At 35.8% G+C, this 16,879-nt stretch overlaps 3 protein-coding genes across 3 annotated transcripts in view; 1 reads left to right on the plus strand and 2 right to left on the minus strand.

Annotated features, from left to right (window-relative positions):
- Nucleotides 1-6,476, plus strand: part of LOC132922933 (histone H2B-like) — a 110,072-nt gene extending 103,596 nt beyond the window's left edge. The window contains exon 2 of the mRNA XM_060986681.1: nucleotides 6,068-6,476. Within this exon, the coding sequence (XP_060842664.1) occupies nucleotides 6,092-6,472 (381 nt within the window). The 5' untranslated portion in view covers nucleotides 6,068-6,091 and the 3' untranslated portion in view covers nucleotides 6,473-6,476. The remainder of the gene's footprint in view (nucleotides 1-6,067) is intronic.
- Nucleotides 862-1,576, minus strand: LOC132921089 (histone H1A, sperm-like). Its single transcript, XM_060983924.1, has one exon. The coding sequence runs from the start codon at nucleotides 1,536-1,538 to the stop codon at nucleotides 909-911; it is 630 nt and encodes a 209-aa protein (XP_060839907.1). The 5' UTR covers nucleotides 1,539-1,576; the 3' UTR covers nucleotides 862-908.
- A 3,253-nt stretch (nucleotides 6,477-9,729) lies between the features above and the next one.
- Nucleotides 9,730-16,761, minus strand: LOC132918991 (putative nuclease HARBI1). The gene is made up of 3 exons (XM_060980345.1): nucleotides 16,550-16,761; nucleotides 10,374-10,660; nucleotides 9,730-10,292 (listed from the first exon to the last, which is right to left on the minus strand). Exons 1-3 carry the CDS (start codon nucleotides 16,759-16,761, stop codon nucleotides 9,730-9,732), a joined length of 1,062 nt encoding a protein of 353 aa, XP_060836328.1.
- Nucleotides 16,762-16,879: the final 118 nt, after the last annotated feature.

The raw sequence follows: 16,879 nt of genomic DNA on the forward strand, positions 1-16,879 counted from the left end.
ATATATTTCTTATTATAATATATTTTATAATCATTTCAATTGAATCCACGGTAATTTAAGGTCTTGTGGCATCTTCAACTTTGTTCGTATACGAATACTTTCGTTTTAGATGATAAAAAAAACATTTTTCAGGTCTCCAACTACGGAAAACATTAGTGATGTTTATAACATAATTTTAATGCTTCTCGGTTTATATTTATTAATATTGTCGGTGATGCTTAAAAACATAATGTATAAGTAAAAGCTCCAACTAAGTTCGTATGGATTTTCATTACATCGGTTGTGTAATATTTTTATTTGTATGATTTTTCAAACTTTTCCATGAAAATCGAGAAAAATGCTCGAAAATTTAAAAATCGCTAATTATGCGATATAAACTTTTGGTATTTGTTTTTGGTTTCTTGAAATGGATTTATAAAGCACTAAGCATAATAAATCTGCTGGTAAAAAAGTAAAATAAACATGCAAACGCAACAAGTTCCGAGCACTAGTAAGACCTTGTAATTTGTATATAAAATAAAATGAATCATTATTAAAGTATTAATTAATATACTATATTATTGTTAGTATTAAAATATAATCAGTAAACGATGTCATATTGTGCGGCGACTACTGTTGGTACAAAATATGGTAAGTAATTATCAATACGTAAAATTATTATTATAAACAGATTGACGAGTGTAGATCTGAAGAGCATAGTATAATAAATAATAATATTGGAGTACTCAAAGCGGGGAGGAATCTGATCCAATAGGAATAATATAGGATAAAAGAAAATCGAAAAACTCCTAATCAACAAAAGTGGGTACTAAATTAATTAACTAGAAAAGTAAATTTAGACGTATCAGAAATTTGTGGTCCTGAAAAGGACCGTTTTAAGGGTAGTGTGAGAAGTGATCGTTCACAGTTTACTTCTTCTTGGGAGCCGCTGTTTTCTTGGTTGGAGTCTTCTTCGCTTTGGGTTTTACAGCGATAGCAGGTTTTTTCGCCTTAGCCGGCGACTTCTTCGGTTTAGCAACTTTAGGTTTCGCGGCAACGGCCTTCTTGGTTTTTTTAGCCGCTGGTTCGCCGGACGCTGGCTTCACTTTCTTCGCAGATGTCGATTTCCTCTTTATGGCACCGGGGGCTTTGGCTTTTTTAACGACCGGCTTCTTCTTGGCCGCAGCTACTTTTTTTGGTTTAACCTCGGCAACTGGCAGTTTGAAATGTCCAGAAGCGCCGGTGCCCTTGGTCTGAACCACAGTACCGTTGGCGACGGCGGCTTTCAAAAACTTCCTGATGAACGGCGCCAGTTTGGCGGGATCGACTTTGTAGTTGGCAGCCAAGTACTTCTTGATAGCCGGCAAAGAGGAACCTTTCTTCTCTTTGAGTTCTTTGATTGCAGACGTGACCATTACGGAAGTGGTCGGATGAGACGCAGCGGACTGCTTCTTTACTTTGGCAGCAGCAGCACTGGCCTTCTTCTTGGCCGGAGACTTCTTCGCAGCTGGCGAAGCAGCCACTGGTGCCGGTGCGGAGAGAACGACGGTTTCTGTCATGGTAGAGTTGATGTCAAATGAGTAACACTTACTCGAAATTTAACGTTGAATGTAAAGCTGAGTAATTGCAATTTGCTTTGGTTGGGCGGCCTGTGGCCTATTTAGAACACCAGGCTGAGCCTTTTCACTCTGTATGAGGTGTTTGATGATATTATTTGTCGGTTAGGCTAGGCGTGATAGGTGTGGAAATTTGCTGGTGGATAAACTGTGTTGGAGTGTTTTTGCAATGCGGAGTGCCTCTTCTTTAAGTGGTGGAATATTTGTGGAGTTAAGAAGGTTTAAGTTTGACACTGAATAGTGGGCGCCGGTTTTGATACGTAGAGTTTTGTTTTGGAAGGCCTCGATCTTGGTCCACATGTAGTGGCCAATGAGATGCCTCCAAATTGTTGCGGCATATAACACAATAGGTCTTAGATAAATTTTGTAGATCGCCAGTCTTGTATGTAGGGGTAGAGCACTGTTGTGATTTAGTGTTGGATATAATGCTGTCCGGGCACCACGCGCTTTTTGTAAGATGTTTTTGATGTGCTTGTTGAAGCCTAGGTTGTAGTTTAAGGTTATGCCGAGGTATTTGGCGTGGTGGTTCCATTCCAATTTTTGGTTTCCTATTTTAAGTTTCATTTTCCGATTTGTGGAGTTAGATCCGAAGATCACTGCTACTGTCTTAGAGATATTTATTTGAATTCTCCACTTTGTGAACCACTCTGTCGTTAGGTTTAATTGTCGCTGTAACGCTAGGACTGCATATTTGTAGTTGCGGTTGCTAGCGTACAGGAGGGTGTCGTCGGCAAAAAGTGACACTGTTGATGGCCTTAAGGTTGGAAAGTCGTTAGTGTATGCAAGATAGAGCAGCGGTGATAACGATGAACCCTGTGGGACGCCTGCGTTGATTGACCGTGGGGTTGATTGGTGGTCGTCGATTTTTATTTGGAAGGATCTATTTTTGAGGAATGAGTTTATTAGTTTGATTAAGGGGAGGGGAACGTTAGCTGTCGTCAGTTTGAAGATCAGTCCTTGGTGCCACACACGGTCGAAAGCTTTCGCCACGTCCAGGAAGACAGCCGCTGATTTTTCCCCCTCTTGGGATCTAAATGTTAAATCGTCGATTAGTGTTATTAACTGTGTGGTTGTTGAATGACCCGTACGGAAGGCATGTTGCTCGTTCCTAATTTTGATGTGGTTTTTAAGACTTGATAGAATTATTCTCTCAAAGACTTTGGACATAGTATTCAGCAGTGAGATGGGTCTATGGTTGTCGGGTAGGAGGTGGTTTTTCATTGGTTTAGGGATCATTACAACATGGGCTTTTTTTCACTGGTCGGGGAAATAAGAAAATCTGAAGCAGGAAGTGAATATGTTAGCTAGGAGAACGATTGCTATTTTTGGAAGGTGCTTTAGGGCCTTGTTTGTTATGCCATCTTCACCTGGCGCTTTCGCGGAGGGGAGGCGTTTCACTATACTCCATACCTCATTTGGTGAAACATAGGTTGTTGCAGAGGGTGATTTTACGTTACGAAGTTGTTTATTAGCGTTTTCAACTTCGGGTAGTGGAGGGCCAGGGTTGTTTTGGAATTGCTCTGACATTGCATCTGCAAATAGCTCGGCCTTCAGTTTTGGATCATAAATTTTTGAACCCTCCGGCGATTTTAATGGTTGACACAGTGAAGGTTTATGAAGAAGGCGGCGGTTTAGTTTGTAAATAGATTTGTTTTTGAAATTTAGTGTGGATGTGAAAGTATACCATTCTGATGATCTGTGGCGTGAGAGGATGTCTTTTACGTATGCCACCTGTTTATTGTAAAGTGATTTTATCTTTGGGTCGCGCGTACGTTGCCAGTTTTTCCGTAGTAGTCGTTTAGTATCAATCTCAAGTAGAATATCGTCCGGTAGCGGTTTCGGGGGCTCTGATTGGTTCACTGAGTATGAGCAGTTTCGGCATTCCGATTGGATGGCTTTAGTTAGTTTATCAATGCTTTCATTTATGTCCGATATTGAAGATATGTGGTTATTTTTAATGAGGGGAGTTAGTTCAATTTGGAACTTCCTCCAATTTATCCTATTCCTTGCATTGGGTGGTCTACAGTTCGTGAGTTTGGAAGATAGGCTTAGGAGTTGCGGGTTGTGGCCCGAGGAGAGGTCGCAGTGGTTGGTAAGAGTGTAGTTCGTGTTTGACGTGCTAAGTAGAAAGATATCGAGGACGTCAGGACGATGGTTTGGGACGTAAGGATAGTGAGTGGGTGAATCGGAGGCTGCGATAAAGTAGCGGTTTGTCGATTCCGCGTGATGTACAATCGTTTTGCCAGACTTGTTGCTAAGTAGGCTGTGCCAGTCCGTGTGTTTTGCGTTTAGATCACCGCCTATTGTGAACGGGCCGCTATGATTGGTTATCGCATTTAATTCAGTAAGTTTGAGTGCGGTACAAGTGCTCTTGTATACTGCAGTGATTTGGGTGATTTCGTTTCCTAGATTCACATTGATTGAGGTTGAGTCAAGTTCTGTTGAGATGTTAATGTGATGGTGGACTATTCCACGGCGAACTAGTATTGCAGTACCACCATTCGGCGGTTGTCTTGGGAGCGGTTGACGGTCATAACGATAAATGTGAAAGTTTGGGATATTAAATGGAGTTTTTGGGTTAAGGCGGGTTTCGCCGAGAAGGATTATGTTTATGTTGTGAAGTTTGATGAATGTTTTAAGTTCTTGTATCTTGTTTGAAATACCATTGCAGTTCTAGGACATGATTTTAAGGTTAGTCATGATTATCGGGAATGACGTTCAGAATTTGCATGACTGTGTTAATAATTGCTTCTCTAGCGTTGAAGTCTGGGCATTTTTGGAGGGTGGCAAGTAGTTTTTTGATAATGCCCAGTATTTGTATAGCTGAGACTGCAGGTTCAATGGAAGGAATGGTGTGAGATTTTACAATGGCTGAATATGAGGTTGGGGATACTGTCGATGTTGTAGTTGTTTGTGGTGGTTGTGCTGTAGGAGGAGTGGAATAGGAGTTTTGATGGGTGGTTTTTCCCCCGCGCATTCGGTTTGACATGGGTTTTGGTTTGTGTTGGTCAATGTAGTGGTGACAGCCTCGATAGTTAGCGGTGTGTTCACCGCCGCAGTTGCAGCAACATGCTTTGTCGGTTTTGGGTTTTGTGCACTCTTTGGTGGGGTGTTCCTTACCACATTTCACGCATCGTGCGGTTAGATTACAATTTTGCGATGAGTGACCAAAGTTTTGGCAGTTGAAGCATTGTGCCGGTCCAGAGTTTTTGTAGGGCTCAATTTTTACCCCTACGTAAAAAATGTCGCCAATCGTGTAGATGTCTTTTGCATTTTCTGTCATTTTTAGGGAAACCATGTGTATAGGAATTCTTTTTCCGTTCTTTAAGAAACCTCTAACAAGTTGAGGAGTGAAGCCTAGCATGGTAAGTTCATCGAAAAGTTCACTGTCTGAGATATAAAGAGGGATACCTTTAATGACTATTTTCAGTGACCTGTCGTCTTTTACTGGAAAAGAAAATGACTCCACAGACTCCCGGTTTGCTTCAAGGAAGTTTTGGACAGTACGGAAGGAGATTTCGTCTGGGCAGTTAATTCTGATTTGTGATGGAGTGGATGTTATATTGGCAGTGACATTTTCAAGTCCGTTGATTTTAAACAATTCCTTTGCGATAGTGTGCCACAGGGTTCATCGTTATCACCGCTGCTCTATCTTGCATACACTAACGACTTTCCAACCTTAAGGCCATCAACAGTGTCACTTTTTGCCGACGACACCCTCCTGTACGCTAGCAACCGCAACTACAAATATGCAGTCCTAGCGTTACAGCGACAATTAAACCTAACGACAGAGTGGTTCACAAAGTGGAGAATTCAAATAAATATCTCTAAGACAGTAGCAGTGATCTTCGGATCTAACTCCACAAATCGGAAAATGAAACTTAAAATAGGAAACCAAAAATTGGAATGGAACCACCACGCCAAATACCTCGGCATAACCTTAAACTACAACCTAGGCTTCAACAAGCACATCAAAAACATCTTACAAAAAGCGCGTGGTGCCCGGACAGCATTATATCCAACACTAAATCACAACAGTGCTCTACCCCTACATACAAGACTGGCGATCTACAAAATTTATCTAAGACCTATTGTGTTATATGCCGCAACAATTTGAAGGCATCTCATTGGCCACTACATGTGGACCAAGATCGAGGCCTTCCAAAACAAAACTCTACGTATCATAACCGGCGCCCACTATTCAGTGTCAAACTTAAACCTTCTTAACTCCACAAATATTCCACCACTTAAAGAAGAGGCACTCCGCATTGCAAAAACACTCCAACACAGTTTATCCACCAGCAAATTTCCACACCTATCACGCCTAGCCTAACCGACAAATAATATCATCAAACACCTCATACAGAGTGAAAAGGCTCAGCCTGGTGTTCTAAATAGGCCACAGGCCGCCCAACCAAAGCAAATTGCAATTGGTTAACATCATTTGTGTTTGATGTGTACGTCGTTAACAGCACCCCTTTTAACAATTATCAACCATGGCTCCAGGAGGTAAATCCGCAGGAAAGGCGATGAAGAAATCGTCGGGCAAGGCTCAAAAGAACATCGCCAAATCTGACAAGAAACGCAAGCCAAAGAGGAAAGAATCGTACGCCATCTACATCTACAAAGTGTTGAAGCAAGTACATCCCGACACCGGTGTATCCTCGAAGGCCATGAGCATCATGAACAGTTTCGTAAATGATTTGTTCGAGCGTATCGCCGCCGAGTCCAGTCGTCTGGCACACTACAACAAGCGGTCGACCATCACCAGTCGGGAGATCCAAACCGCCGTCCGACTTTTGTTGCCCGGTGAATTGGCCAAGCACGCCGTCAGTGAAGGAACAAAAGCTGTGACCAAGTACACCAGTTCCAAATAATTTAACTTATCATCATCACAACCAACACTCTTTAAAAAGGCCCTTTTTTTAGGGCCACCAATTATTTCTATAATATTATTACTGATGATCATCGATAATAATTTAAAATTGTAAAGATATTAAAATAATATTTTCTGTGTCGCATACAAACCTTATGTGAATAATTGTAATAAATAATATAACTTTTCCCTGTTAAAAATATTGTTTAACACGTAATATTATAATATACTTATCATACACTTACTATAACTTAAACAATACATTCTATCGGTGAATAACTTACGTAATATTTTAAAAATTGCAATACTCGACACACTTTTCTCGAATTTCTTTATCATGAACCAGCCGATATCTCGGTAAGTATAAGTCATTTTCAAATAACTTTTTTTTTACACTTTCTAGGTTTTACTGTTTTACACTGTGTTATGATTTTGATAATTTTAACTATAATTGTACCATTATGATAGCGGGCCGAAAAAAGTACACCACCTGTAACTGCCACCGGGAGCAATGGTACAATTATATACGAAGTGTTTACACATCTAAATATTGTACTCTGAATCTTCGTATCACGTTAGTGGTCCTTTTGCCGCGCTAATTTGTTATCATGATGATAATAATTAATATTACGATTGTGTGTACAACGATATGTAGTATAATACTTACACGGTAGAATGTAAATTTCGTTAACAGTTTACATTTTCTTCCGTTATTTCAACACTTCTTTGTAAAAAAAAAACGTTTTTATATAAACAGTTTAAAATGGTTCGTGAGGATGACGCTCGTAAGTCGCAAATGGATTACTCAAAGTAAGTGCTGTAAACGTTAAAACAATTTTGTCAATATGATTATTGATTTTCGTTATCGAAAAGAGGTATTGTCATTTGCCTTCCGTACATTTTTTTAGTCTCAATCCATAATATGTGATAAATATTTCATTGATTTCTTATTAATCATAATGAGTAATAAACCTACCGCTCAGTTATTTTTCAATTATTATAAATTCGCGGTATAGTTTAATAAACATATAAAAAAATATTCGAATTTACTTACAGTGATGTTTAATTATATTCTAATAGTTTAAAAAATTCATTCACCAATACAAAAATTATTTATGACAAATTTGGACTCTTAGAGTTTACTGCGCGTGTTTACTCACGCGCCACATCACTAACCGCCAAAATCTGATAGATACTATTCGACTTAGGCCCGGTTTTTCAATCATCCATTTATTCGTCAGATAACTATTCGTCGAATAAACTTATTTAGCAAATAAACTTTTGAATAAACTAGTAAGCGTTTTTCAATACAAACTTATTCTTCGAATAGTTATTTGACGAATAATGTTATTCGGTAGATAAATTAATTTGTGGTACTGATAGTAGTGGTAGTAATAGTGGATTGTGGAACAAGTTGCATATATTTTTTGATTATGATTGGTCAACATATTCTTATCTATGATAATCGTATTATCAATGTATTATTATTATTAATTTTATTATTAGATTTTCGATGAAATTATTAATTTAATTAATTCATTGTTCATCATAATTTGAGACTTGAGTTTTTGGTTCGCTGTACTACGAGATGGCATCAAAAAATAATGAACTTAAAAGGGCAAGGGCTACTAATTTTTCATTCAACGAAAAAGAACTATTATTGAAATATGCTCTAGAAAATCAAAATATTTTAGAAAATAAGGAATCGAACGCTGTGTCTTGGAAAGATAAGAATAAATGCTGGCTTAAAATTGCTGAGCAGTATAATTCAGCTACATTAGGATGTGTAAGTTATATGTATTAAGTTTTTTATACTGAGAAAAATCTTATTGAAGATAAAAACTTAATTTTTTAATGTTGTAGCCAAGAGATGCTTCAAGTTTAAAACTAAAATACGAAGGTATAAAGAAGTTGTTGAGAGGTTCAAAAAGTGAATTATTTAAAACTGGGGGTGGTCCAAGTAGAACTGACTATTCAAGTACTAGTGAATTGGAGAAACAGTTGTATGAAAATATTCAGCTTTCAGTTGAAGGGTTACCTAGCTTCTTAGATTCTGATGCTAGTAAGATAATTTCTAAATATTCTAATTTAATGTAACCATATATATTTTGAATTTTCATTAATGCAGTTCCACAAAGTGTCATTGGTCCAGTTAATGTCGAAGATAATGTAACACAAATTAGTCCTGTAAAAATACTTGAATCGAGAGATAATTTTAATTCTTTTGAAATTGTTTTAGACAGCGATAATAACTGTTTATCAGTTAATAATGGTATTTTTTTAAACTATTTTCTACAGTTTTGTATTTTGTATATGTTACATTTTTAACACTAGGAAAACAAATTTCAGTTCTGGATAATTTATGCAAAGAATCAGTGTTAGATGATTCAAACATACTATCTGTCCAATGTGCTAATGAGTCGATAATGGACAATATTTCAGTTGTAAACCATGCCAGTACTTCTGGTGTATTGTGTAGTAATAATAACCCATCTTGGTCCCCTATTGAATCTACTAAATTATTAAGATCTACTGGAAAACACCAAAAACTAACAAATAAATATATATTTAACACTAACATATAATATATACAATATACAACATATATGTATACAATTAATATAATTATTAGCTAACAACATGACAAGAAAGAATAACAGCCAAGCTTCAACTAGTGACAAGTTTTCACAGTTAGCCGAAAAAAAATTTGAATTGGTTGAATTTCAAAAATGCGTTTTGTTAAGAGAGCATGAAGAGAATATGAATTTCCTTAAAGCCAAACATGCTCTAGAATTGGAATCGTTAGAATTGGATATTGCCATTAAAAAACATAAATTGGATACTATGAAAGGATCTAAAGATGAGTAGGTGACACAGTGGTTAATCAATACTAAAAAATGAACTAAAACTTAAAACTAGTCTTAACTAACATTTTAACTAAAATGTTATCCAAGTATTTTATATTTTATTTTTTATTTTAATATAATATTTTAATTTATCCTGACCAGATAGGCAGTGACAAAGTGAAGAGCTTTTACTTTTCATTTAAGCATAAGGTCATTTTTTTTTTTTATATAGTAAAACTATATAGTATTACTATAATACTGTAAAAAGAAATATAGGAATATTACAATTTACCAATGATTTGAATAATAATTTTTGTTAAATACTTTAAATCTTGTTTAACTCATACTAATTTTAATTTTGTTATATTGTATAGTTATTACATTTTTTCTTAATAGTTACATAATATAGTTATTACAAATGTGAAAAGTATTCTTGTATTAGTTGTTGTCTTGCATTTTCACCATTTGGTTGTTGTTCTTCTATGTTTATGTTTTCATTTTCTGGTAGAATTATGTCTAGTATAGGTGGGTCTATATCATTGTTATCACAAGCTATATTGTGTAAAACACAACAAGCTACAATTACAGCTTGAGTTGTTTCTAATTTCAATCGTAGTCCTAAGGATAATACTGGGAATCTTCTCTTGAGAACACCATATGACCTTTCCACTGGATTTCTTGTTCTGATAATCGATTCATTGTACAATTCTTCGATATCATTTTGTGGGTTTAAGAATGGTGTTACCACATGAAGAGAATTAGCATAGCCACTATCAGCTACAATTAAACTGTTTCCCCATTTATCATTTATTAAGTTGTAATAAATCTGTGATTTTTTAAATATAGTCTGGTCATGGCATGATCCTGGCCACCGTGCAACAACATCCATAATTTTTAAATTAGGACATGCAATGGTTTGCACATTTATAGAAAAATAACCTTTTCGATTTCTAAAATATTCAGCATTAGGGCCTCCTGTATAATTGAATAGTAATTAATTAATATTTAATAAATTTTCAATATGAATTATAAAATTACAATTTATGTATAAAGTACCTGGATTCTGTATTTTTACATGAGTGCAATCAATTGCACCAATTGTCCTTGGAAACCTAGCAATTTGGTAAAAACTTCTTTGTAATTTACTTATTTCCCTTTCTGTAGTTGGCATTTTTATAAACCTAGGTCGAAGTTTTGCTATGGCAATACTGACATCACGTACAATCAATGATGCCGTAGTTTTACTAACCCCAAGAAAATCTCCAGAAGTGATCAAAAAATTACCAGTTGCATAAAACCTCAAAGTTAAAAGCAATTTGTTAATGGATGTCACTGCATGATTTCTAAAAAAAAAAATAGGATGTTCATTAGTTAGGACCTTATGTTGCATGTGTCTAAAACCTAGATCACAAACCATAATTTTACATAACAGAAAACGTAATCGAAAATAAACATTTTCAAAAACTCTTTTACGAGTTGTTTTACGCGAAAACTGTGAGTTATAGGGCTACAGTTTTGATGAATTTCGTCTAAATTTAAAATTTAAATGCATATAAAAACAGTCGTGCCTATGAATCTTTAATATTTTTGAACTTACATTAATGAAACTTGGAACCTTGCATTAAATTTTTAAGCTACCTATTTTACTAAACGTTTTTTTAAGTAAAAAAGTTTTTTATCCAGAATAATTTAAAACATATTTATAAATTTATATAATATTATAACTACTTACAAACTTTTTTTACACTTACGCATACTATACGTGTGGGCCTTGTGGCACAGATTTTGAAGTTTGATATAGATGTAGGTGGGTAGTTTTTATATTTTGTGTTTTGATACAAACTATTTTATTAATTATACTAGCTGCGGGTGTGCCTCGCTCTGAGTGTGCCTCGCTGTGAGTGTGCCTCGCTGTGAGTGAAACTCGCTTTGAGTGAAACTCGCTGTAAGTGAATACCCTAGGACGGATGGAAGAGCTTGAAAGTGGAAAGTTTTCAAAAAAGGAAGACCTGTCGCTGATTGGTAGTACTGCGAGTCTTCTATCGGGATGAATGATGATAAGGCGGTTGTTGTCGGGAATTGATAAGACGTTCGTGGCGTCGATAATAATATTGTTTATTAAATTATTATTATATATATATGCCTCGATTCCCGGCTTGTGGAAGCCGCCTCCGGCGCCTTCGAGGGGGTCGAGTGAAAATCGGTCCTAGGGAAATTCGGTTGGAAATGGTAGTCGGGTGTCTAGAAATCGGTCACATATATAGTTCAACTCGAGGCTTGCCCGGTTCTTTTTTGAAAGTATAAAAAATAAATAAGTACGAAAAATGGTAATCGAGTGTCTAGCTATCAGTCCTCATTCGATGCAAATCGATACCTGTGCTGGGCAATCCGGCTACGGCGGATTGTTATACCTCCTGACGTCGAAAGTCTGATGTGGTATAGTAGGGGACAAAATTTATGTCGAACGTCATATCTTTTGGGAAAATTGATTTATACACAACTAAATAAGTTTGAAAAATGGTAACTAAGTGTCTAGCTATCAGTCGTTAACCGGTGTAATACCGTGTCTTGTCGCATGCCCGGTTCTTTTTTGAATATATATAAAGAATAAATAAGTACGAAAAATGGTAATAGAGTGTCTAGCTATCAGTCCTCACTCGATGCAAATCGATATCTGTGCTGGGCAATCCGCCTACGGCGGATTGTTATACCTCCTGACGTCGAAAGTCTGATGTCGTATAGTAGGGGAAAAAGTTTAAGTCGAACGAAGTGTTATAACGTTCCATCTACGTCCTATTTACTGCGTCGAATGGCAGACTATGTGGGCGCAAATTATGAAATCTGAATTTTTTATTTGCTAAAAATTGAATATACTTTAAGTGTTACCAAACCCCTCAGGTAGGCAATCCGACTGCGTCGGATCGCGGACGATGTGAGCATTATGAGTTATTATAAGTGAAATAATCCACAATACATTTATCACATCAGGTTGTAATTAAATATTAGTGTGCATACCCGATCTATATGACTTTAATAAATATTCCATACGTACACACTACACATATTGTGTTTACATATTATATAATATAACATACTCGGTGGTAGTCGATAAGTACTATTACAAAAAACACGTATATTTAACACTCGCAATATTCAAAAAAAAAATAGTACATAAATGTTGAAATACTGCTTTTTATTAGTCGAGTAATAAAAAAAATATACCGACGTCGCCGGCAAAATCATATAAAAATAAAAAAAACATTGGAAAAAAAATGCAAAAAATGACTCGCAGTGTTAATCAAAGCGCCGCCGGGATCGTCGCCGGATCGGGATTCGAACTCGTTACACCTGCCTAAATCCTATCCTATCCTAACGCCTAATCCTATCGACTACAGTTTGAGTTGTAAACCGACGTCAAATCTCGAGCACTTAAACCGTTTACGAACCGTCACCGAATTCGCGTCGTAATCGTTTAATTCGTATTTCATTACACACACACACACACACAGACATTCTCGTTGATTTTCTTTAAAATATATTTGTAAATATCTGAAACATCCGTTCGATGTGTATTTTATTCATTATTTATATTTATTATATTATTATATATACGTATTAAACGACTTTTTTGTCACGCCCAATGGCTAATATATCGCCAATATAAAATATCGTAAATCACGCGAACACTGGAAAACTCGGAAAACGCTATAAAATCCGTATAAAAGTGAAATATATAATAATAATAATAGTAATAGTATAGTTGTCCAACATAATATTTTTGATAACCGACCGGACGCGATAACGGCGACCGGAGCGCATTCTTTTTTCCGTTTTAGGAACTGCGGCGAGTACAGCAAGCGCCCTCAAGTGTTTTTCGGGCGAAACGCTTGCGGTTTTATAATATAAGACTAGCTGCCCGTGTGCCTCGCTGTGAGTGTGCCTCGCTGTGAGTGAAACTCGCTGTAAGTGAATACCCTAGGACGGATGGAAGAGCTTGAAAGCGGAAAGTTTTCAAAAAAAGGAAGATTTGCGGTAATAAGTCGCGGTGTTGGTACCACTGATTGGTAATACTGCGTGTCTTCTATCGGGATGATGATAAAGTGGGTGTTGTGGATGGTTGGCGGTCTTCTTTCGAATGTGAAAAGTTTTTGAAAGTCGAGATTGATACGTAGACTTTTGAGTGTCTAGCTATCAGCCCTCTACCGGTGTAATTCGATAACCGGCTGCGGAATACGCCTACGGCGGATTGTCTGACCTCCTGGCGTCGAAAGTAGGAAAAAATGTTATAGTCGAATGTCGTCGTTTGAGCGTTGAATAATCAGTAATCACTCGTGAAAATAAATTTATATGCAACTATGCCTACCAGGTAGGCAATCCGACTGCGTCGGATCGCGGACCCCGTCGGCGCAATAAGTGAAATCAAAATGTTGTATGAACTCAACTTTCAAAAAGCTTTAAGGGAAACCAAACCACTCAGGTAGGCGATCCGCCTACGTCGGATCGCAGACAATGTCGGCGCACGGGTGAAAATCATATGTATTGAATATTGAGTGTACAACGCTACGACAATTTATCGTATTTGTATTTGAAATAAAAACAATCGTGCGAAGTAAAAGTTTTTAAAAGGTAAAAATCAGTTTACACGAAAATAAACCTACCAGGTAGGCAATCCGACTTCGTCGGATCGCAGACCACGTGGGCGCAATCAGTGAAATAAGAACTTTTCTCTAACCCCCGTTTCGATTCCCTCGGAAGTCGATAGTAGAGTGTCGATTTGTTCGTAAGAAAGTCAAAGTACTTTTAGTAATCAGCAATCAACGGTGAAAATCAGTTTATGTATAATAAAGCCTATAACATCAGCCAATACACTCGTTAATATTATATATTATTATTAAATACACGTGATTAAATTTGCAATGTATCGTGTTAAAAAATTTAAATATTACATACAATCGCATGTATTTTATTAGGTAGATATTATATAAAACATTAGAAATATAATTTATTTAATTATTTAATGTTTATTACGTAATCGGTGTAACAATAATTTGTGAACAGATGAGGAGAGTATGAGTTTTACACATATAATATACTTATAACATATCATGTTTGTAACGTTTAAGTCCATCACCAGAACAATGTACAATTATTATGATAAAAAAAAAATATATAAGTTATATAATTTATGTTTAAAATTATTTTACTATTATTATAATTAATAATGTACTTGATTCTTTTTTTTTTAATTATTTTAATTATATTTTATACCTACTCACATTTTTTTTTACATCATAAACACAAACACACACATACACACGCACAAATATATTTATACGATTTCCTACTATTATATATTGTGGACGTATATTAAATTATATGTATATAGTTAAACCTATTAATATAGTTAAACGTAACGTGTTTTTAAATATTTTATTATTATGTATATATCGTACATTTTATCAGTTTTGTTATAATACTATATATATATATATATATATATTTGTCCTCAATATTTTCAATATATTATAAGGTGTTTGCTATAGTGCAGCTTTTGGTTTTATCTGCAACAGACTTAACTATGACGTACAAAAAACAAAATATGTGTAATATATAGGGCAGAGAAGTTATAGGATTTGCATGTTTTATTCTGGGCCTCTATTTTATAGCAAACCAAGATATAAGTAATAGGCCCTACAGTTGAAATTTAAAATTTTTTTTTGCTTATTTTTACATATTTTAAAGATTTTAAAAAAAATTGCATATTTTGTTATTTTGTGCATATTTCATGCATATTCTACATAAAAACTGTATGGTATTATTTTATACTATATATATAATTGGACGAAGTTGCAGGTGACGTTGGAATGAAAGTAAAAACAAAATTTAACTAAGTCTTAGAAAAAAATGATGGGTTTGCAATAATATTAAAAATTTTAAAAATTTTGAATGGAGAAAGTTCATCGATGGATGGTTTACCAGAAGACCTAACGGGAAATGATTTAACATTTTATAAATATGCACCAGTAACATCAACAGACGTCGAAAGAAGTTTTTCAAGGTACAAAACCATACAGGCTGACAATCGGCGATCATTCGACGTAGAAAATATTTAAAAAAAAATTAATTGTGCATTTGTGCAATGCAATGATTTTTATATTTCTTTTATATCTATTTTTTTTATTTTACTAAATTATAATTTAATTTTTTTGTGCATATTTTTCCAATTTTACCTCCTATAACTTCTCTGCCTTAGTAATATATAATAAAGTCGTAGGAAATTTACCGACGAATAAACCTTCCGATATATTATAGTACACCGCTATCGACAGATCACTGTACTCTGAGGTTATGAGGTTATTTATTATTAAGTCATAATAATTCAACGATCTACGACGGAAAAAAAAATGTCGAAATTTTAAGATATAAAATCGCGTAATAAAAAAAATCGAAAAAAAGTGCAAAAAATGTGGGCGGCCGTGTTAATCAAAGCGCCGCCGGAAATACCGCCGGAGCGGGATTCGTTCTCGTTACACCTGCCTAATCCTGAATCCTATCCTAACGCCTAAACCTATCGCCTACAGTTCGAGTTGAAAACCGACGTCGAATCTCGAGCACTTGAGCCGTTTCCGAGCCGCGACGAATCGGGCGTCTAGCACAGTTTTTTACCCACGAAATCCGTACGATTCGACTCTAAACGCGTTTTTTTATTTCTTCGCCCACGACGTCCGTCGAGACATCGTAATTTTTTTAATCACATTTAGCGTAATATATATAAAACATGATTTATTATTCAAAAAAATAACTCAAAGGCCGTGAAATCGTATTCGGGAGATCGGTCAACGCGATCGCGACCCGGAGAAAACAAACGCGTAAAAAGAGAGCACACCGAAGACGCGAAAAACACGTCGAGACCGCACGAACGGCTACTCAAAAGTCGAAATTTTCGGAAAAAAAAAAAATGATAGGTATTAAAATATCGCGGGAGCACGATACCGGACGGCGGTGATAAGAGCGGGCTTCGGGAGTCGCGCGGCCGTCGTCGATAACGGCGGAAGGGCGATAAGAATCGTAATTTTCCGATTGGCTCTCCGCTAAAGTACCGGCAGCGCTCAAGAGGACAAAAGAAGAACCGCTTCACGTTTTATTATATAAGATTTGATATCATAATTTTTTATTTCAATATTTTCTAAACACTGAATATTTCGGGGGGCAGTTATAGTAAACCAACTTACCTATCGGTTGATGAAGATATTTGGTTGTTGATGTGTTCTAAAACTTGAAGAACTACCACCTTCGAGATTCGGAATCTGATCCTAAAATCATGATCATCCCAAAGTGTCATATGATCAACTCTCATACGTAAGGTGTATGTACGACGTTGATAATTTAAAAATTCAACGATTTCTTGATCATCGTCTTCATATAATATTCCAAATATATCCATTATTCATTTATAAAAAAGTAAAGTATAAGAACTACGGACTGGTTTGGTATTATTATAATAATAACAAAATACAACTTTTGAGTGTTATCACAGCTATACATTATGAAAACACATTTAT

This window comes from Rhopalosiphum padi, chromosome 2, assembly GCF_020882245.1.
Source record: "Rhopalosiphum padi isolate XX-2018 chromosome 2, ASM2088224v1, whole genome shotgun sequence".
In the NCBI taxonomy this organism is placed as follows: Eukaryota; Metazoa; Arthropoda; class Insecta; order Hemiptera; family Aphididae; genus Rhopalosiphum; species Rhopalosiphum padi.

Excerpts from the sequence above, each read along its gene's own strand:
- LOC132921089 (XM_060983924.1), bottom strand. The coding sequence starts at position 1,538 with ATGACAGAAACCGTCGTTCTCTCCGCACCGGCACCAGTGGCTGCTTCG.
- LOC132918991 (XM_060980345.1), bottom strand. The coding sequence starts at position 16,761 with ATGGATATATTTGGAATATTATATGAAGACGATGATCAAGAAATCGTT. Across the intron at positions 10,661-16,549 it reads ATATCTTCATCAACCGATAG|AAATCATGCAGTGACATCCA; the intron begins GTAAGTTGGTTT and ends TTTTTTTTTTAG. Across the intron at positions 10,293-10,373 it reads TGTAAAAATACAGAATCCAG|GAGGCCCTAATGCTGAATAT; the intron begins GTACTTTATACA and ends TCAATTATACAG.